Source organism: Falco cherrug, chromosome 6, assembly GCF_023634085.1.
Source record: "Falco cherrug isolate bFalChe1 chromosome 6, bFalChe1.pri, whole genome shotgun sequence".
Lineage (NCBI taxonomy): Eukaryota > Metazoa > Chordata > Aves > Falconiformes > Falconidae > Falco > Falco cherrug.
Window position 1 is genome coordinate 67,905,214 of NC_073702.1, and position 6,000 is coordinate 67,911,213.

Here is a 6,000-nt window from a genome sequence, read left to right on the forward strand (position 1 = left end):
CACAATTTTCCCATGGTACGTCCATGCTAGCTGTTTCCAGTCATCTTCCTGTCCTTCATGTGCTTGCACATGGCTTCCAGGAAGACAGGCTCCATAATCTTCCTGAGGGCTGAAGCTAGGCTGATAGGCCAGTAGGTCCCTGGATCCTCCTCGTTGTCCTTCCTGAAAATGGTCATTAACTGGCCTTGTTTTCTCTCCCCTGACTGCCGTGACCTTTCCAAGATAATAGAGAGGGGTCTTGCAATTGCATCAGCCAACCCTCAGCACCCTTAGATGTGGCCCATGTGGTTCCACAGTCTTGTATTGGCCCTGTTAAGTGGTCCCTAAGTCAGTCCAGCTTTCTTCTGAGTCAGGTATCACTGTCCCAGTCTGTACCACTAGATGCAGAAATGTGAAAGGCCTCAAGAGAAACCTGTAAAGTAAAAACTGAAGCAAGAAAGGTATTGAGTATCTCAGCCTTTTCCATGTCCCTAGGTCCTGTTTCCCTCTGAGCCACAGCCTCAGTTTCCCTGGTCTTCCTTTTTTTGCTGATGTATTTGTAGAAGCCCTTCTTGTTGCCCTTCACTAGGTCAAGGTCCAGCTGAGCTTTGCCTTTTCTAACTCCTTTGCTGCATGCTTGGGCCATGTTTCTGTATCCCCTCACAAGCAGTCCATCCCGTCTTTCACTGTGTGTGTTTGAGCTCTGTAAGGACTGTCCCATTCATCTGTGCCAGCCTTCATCTATGCCAACCTTCTACCACGCTTGCTCAACTTTCTGTACACTGGAATGGACTGTCCTTGTGTTTTGAGGAAGGTGTCCTTGAAGATCAACCGTCTGTCCTTGGGTCCCTTTGCCCTTGCAGGCCATGTCTCATGGGTTCTTGCCAAGTAGAACCCTGAGCAAGCCACCGTCCCTTGTCCTCAGATCCAGTGTTGTAACGCTCTTTGTCTTGCACACTTCTCAGTATCTTAAACTCCGCCAGCTCCTGGACACTGCAGCCAAGGTTACTGTCAGCCTTCAGCTCCCTGATGAGTTCTTCCTTGTTCATCAGTGACAGGTCCAGCAGAGCACCTTCCCTAGTTGGCTCATCGATCGCTTGTGTGAAGGAATTGTCTGCTACGCTTCTCTCCAGAAATCTCCTGGACTGCTTGCTCCCAGCCCTGTTGCTTTTCCACTGAATACTGGGGTGGTTAAAGTTCCCTGCAAGTACCAAGGCCTGCAGTCGTGAGGCTTCGTCCAGTTGTCTAAAGAAGGCTTCCATCTACTTGTTCTTCTTGATCAGGCAGCCTGTAGCAGATACCTGCCACAAAGTCTCCTGCGTTGGTCTGTTCTCTGATCTTTACCTATAAGCTCTCGACTGGCTTTTCACCTGTTCCACGACAAAGCTCCATGAAATGGAAGCCACTCCTTTACACAGAGAGCCCTTGGACAAATCTGCACACTCAGAAGCCCAAAAGAAGTTGTAGAACTGTGTTTGTGGAATTAGTTAGAATTAAAATTCTCTTCCAGGCTTAGCAGCGAGACACACCAGTATTTCAGCTCTGGGACAAAGTAATCTAAATGCATGACATGTTCAGCTGTAATTACATTAATCCCTAAGATGCATCCATGTTTAGCACATACTTGATAAATACACTTTTCTCTATTGTACTTTTCCTTGGTTTGTGTACCATGTTTTCTGGTGTATGGGGTGTACTTTCCCCAAAAGAGTGATTTAAATGTCTTTTATGTTTTGAAATTGCTCAGTCCAACAGCAGTTGGTGTAGTTGATACTGCCACCACCCCACTGGCAATGATAGGTGTGGCAGCAGCCTCCCAAGTCCGATATTTACCTTACTGTTGGGGAGGCAGAGGGGTCACCCATACAGCAGTGTCATACATCTTGGGAAATATTTTCACTTACTACTTTTTTGATTTTGATTAATGCAAAATTTTTTACTTCTGTAAAAGGTTGGTAAAATTCTTGATGGAAGGTTATGTATCTCACTAAATTGTAATGCTTTAGTCTTTCTTTTTGCCAAGATAGCTTGTTAGTTATTCCTGGGTACTGTCATTGCCATTAATGGGTTTGCTACCAAGGTGAGCTCTGCTTAAGGATCTGTATTCAACATGGATTGTGGCCATGTATGCGTGTTTTTTCTTGGGTCACAGGGAAATCTGAACAGAAAAGCTGCCATTTACCTTACCACTGTTGTATTTCAAAAACCTTCTCCTGGGTGCTCTCAATGCAGCAGTCAATCTTCTTTTATTGGTCTGGTCTTTAAGATTCAGTATGAGGTACTTGCTAAGGCTTACTGTCCTCGTGCTGTTCCCCTGGATCATACATTTGTTTATTTAAAAACAAACAAAATTGAAAAAAATCCCAGAAGATTTAGTGAGGAACATATGGAAATTACAAACTTTTTTTTTCTTTTAATTAAAGAAGGAATGAATAAGAGAAAGTTATCTGTACAGGAACTCTACCGGAATACTGTCTTGTCATTGCTAGGTGATCAGTTGTTGTGTGGACAAAAGCTTCCCATAACAAATACGATATTTGACTACTACAATACAAATAAGTTTTACTCTCCTAGTTACCATATTATTGAAAAAGTGAGCATTTATATTCTTATGTAATCAAACTTTAAATTATGCTTTTGTCTGTGCTACAAACAATAAGCTTTCATTCATTTTCTCAATAAATAGATATAAAGCTTTTTTCAAAGTTTTTAGTAGTGAAAGGGTGAAAAATCCTAATTAGTAGGTCTGAAATTACAATTACTAACAAAACTGTGTTTTTAATTTAATAAACTAAAAAAACCAACTAACTGTTTGCTTTTATATTAAGGAAATAACCAACAAGAGTTCTATAATGCTTATGGAGTGAGTCGTTTGCAGCATGATGTTTTCTGTTGATAACATCACATTAACTCAGCAAGCATCCTCAAAAAGGTATTAAAGTGAGATTTGTTTATCATGTGATACTTGTGCTTGACATCCATGATCCATCTGTATGTAATTTATTAGTAAATGAAACTGATGTGTATCTTTTTCCAAAATGTGTTAAGCAGAAATAGTTCAACCTCATCACAAAGGTAGCTTTACCTGACTTTTAGTCCTTTAAAAACACTTCAGTATTAGTTTCTATTCAGTAATTCTATTGCTTTGATTGTATCACTAATATGCATATGAATGACTGTCTCTTTTTTCTATGTTACTTGGTTTAGATCACTCAAATTTGCTGGTCCTTGAATCTATTTGCAAACTTCTAAGCTAAGCAGGAGTGTGGAAAGGTTTTGTTTTGGTAATGCTTTTGTCAGCATTCTCTCATTATGTGTGCTATGTTATACCCAGCTTGGGGTTAAAAGTGGGACAGGGTTTCATGGGAAATACTGTTTTAATAGGTATGTGGGTGAGGCCCTCAAGAGAGGGCAGTGGAGTAGTGTACAGAAGGCCTGGGTTTGAGGTCTGAGTCAGTCTCTTGAACATCTGTCCAACACTGGATAGAAGCATCAGTAGACAAGGGGTTTGTATTTGGAGAAGTAAGGGCATGTCCTTCAACCAAGCAGCCTGGCAGCATTAGACCTTATATTGAGTCTGGTTGAAGAGACTTACAGCTTCTTAATTTTGATTTCTGGAGAGAATTGGGCACTTTTAAATAGAAGAAAACCAGTCTAAAAATGGCAATAAATTATACTAATACAAAAATCTAAAAAAAAAAGAAAAGACGAAACTGTAATTCAGCATTTTCAGGCATCCTTCCACCTTTGAGTGAATGTGTTAGCGTCTACCAGCAAAGTCAGTCTTGTATCCAAGTGTACCTACAAACCTTGGATTGAAACAATTAAATGGTCTAGTCATCACTGGCTTAGGCCATAGAAACCCATCTGTGTGAGAAGTTCTTAATAATTCCGGTATTTAAAAATGTGTTTGAGCAACCCTTTATCATGGCATTTAAAGTCGTTTTTGAATGTCAGAAGAAAATACTAATACATCTGTAATATAAAAAGTTCTAAAAAGCTAATTTCAAACAGTGTTTGTGTGAATGTGATCTGCCAATGCAGTAATACGATAACCTGCTGGTCTTGCCTGTAGCTGTATTTTGTTCTGTGTATAACACGTGCAGTGCAAAGGAGTCCTTCATAAATCGGCTTCCTTAGCAGAACACTTTGCTATATATTTGATAAGCTTTTTTTAAAGTAATAAGAATAGCCCTGCAATAAGAGTATGTTATGACTATCAGTATTATTTTCAAGAAAATTTGAATTAGCTTGTATAGGGATGCTGTGTCAGACAGAACCTTTACCTCTTGCTCTTTTCTTCTTAAATAGTATTTCAAAGAATTCCCTAATCTTTTTGGTCATCATACACTAGCTGTTTACAACTTTGTACCATGGTGGTAGTTTAATTCTAGAAGAGGGTACTGAGGGGAAAAAAATGTCCAAGTGCAGATGCAATTTCAGGGTAAACAATGGAAAATAAACCTGTTTGGCTGATGTCAAAGATGTTCTCTGGTTTAGCCCTCATGCTGAAAATTTAAATACGACATAGGTAGTTTGCAGTGGTAACTTGCACAAAAACTCCATTTAATGGCTTACCAGTAATAGCTGCGGCGTGCACTCCACTCTGCAAGCTCTGTGAGTCACTGCTTTTCTGAAAGGTTGTCTTGGAGCAATGAAATCATTGTCAGTCAAAAGTTATGTGACCTTCACATCTTAATCTTGTTACCTCTGTGGTTATTTATGTATTTTCTACAAGTTCCACATTATCATGCTTTTAAGGCAGTTAGGGCTGTGATCAGACCTGAGGTTCAGCCAGGAGGCTGAGAGATTTTTTCACAGCCCAGGCAGGTGTGCAGTTGTCCATATCTTTTGTACTGAGGGCAGCCTTTCATGTCATCGTTCGTGGAGAAGAATTAGTGGGTGAGTGTAACAGTGAGGAAATGATCGCTAGGGATACGGCGTTGGGCACCTCATGCAGTCAGGATTTGCACTGAATTTCGGGAGAACACTGTGGCTGGCCACAGCGGCTGGACCTTGGAGGCGTTGCTGGTTCGTAGCAGCGTGCCTGTCCCACCTCCAGAATTTCCTGACACCTGTGGCCACATAACAGGGACCTTCACTTATAAGATACTGCTCACAAGGGAACATCAGATTGCATATGCTTTGTCACAATTAGGTGTATGTCTTGTTAAATTAATTGCTAATTTCTTTGTAACTGTGGCAGGCCCAGGCCGAACGTCTCCCTACCTGAGGACTTCGGCAAAAATGAAGCCAATAGAGGAAAGTGTTGAAGACGATGTCTTTGAAGCACCATCTGCTGATAAGCTTGAGCTCCAGCGGCTGCCTTAAACAGATGTGTCCTCAGGCATTATCAGAGCTTGTACAAAGCTCAGTGCAAGGGGAAGAAGCTGTATTTGGGAGAAATCTGAAAGCTAAAACCACCTCTGTGTTTGAATTTACCGCCACACGTCAGTGGCTTCTAGATGGAAATGTCACATTTTATTGTACTTCTACATAAAATAAAACAAATAAAAACTTGGTATGGGTTGTATTTTTGTTTTCTGGACGTGGGTGGTTGCTTTATTTCTACTTTGACTTTTGCCATCGTAAATTTAGTTTTAAGTGGCTGACTAGCTTGAAATTTCTAGAGACTTATTCAGTGCAGAATATACCTAGCTTCGTTTCTGTAAGTTTCTTAGGAGCCTGTATCTTCATGTTTTTCAGTGGGAGGTTCTGAGACTCTGTTTCCAAAGCTATGTTGTTAGTTACTACCATCATTGCTGTGAGAGTCTTGTGTGAGACAGTACACACGCTCTTCTGCATCTTTTGGTAGGTACTTGCCTCTAATTCTGGCATTTCCCAGCCTCACTGACTCTACAATTGTAATAATGACATCAGTTTTAATTTTATTTAATGTTGCCTTTCCAACCTTAACTTTTTCTTCTTTAGATAACCACGTTACACTGAAGTCTGTACTTTTCCTTAGTCTTGTCTATGGAGTAATAGAGCTGTTCTGGAATAACCTTTCCACACAGCAGT

General features: G+C 40.6%; 1 protein-coding gene across 3 annotated transcripts in view; it reads left to right on the forward strand.

Moving 5' to 3' along the window:
* BVES (blood vessel epicardial substance) overlaps window positions 1-5,512 on the forward strand; it is a 57,282-nt gene extending 51,770 nt beyond the window's left edge. Inside the window, exons 9-10 of one of the 3 annotated variants that reach the window (XM_055714703.1) lie at window positions 2,808-2,911; window positions 5,186-5,325. In XM_055714703.1, the coding sequence (XP_055570678.1) occupies window positions 2,808-2,875 (68 nt within the window). In that variant the 3' untranslated portion in view covers window positions 2,876-2,911; window positions 5,186-5,325. The other 2 variants (XM_055714702.1, XM_055714704.1) reach the window with 2 other exon arrangements.
* The last annotated feature ends 488 nt before the right edge of the window (window positions 5,513-6,000 follow it).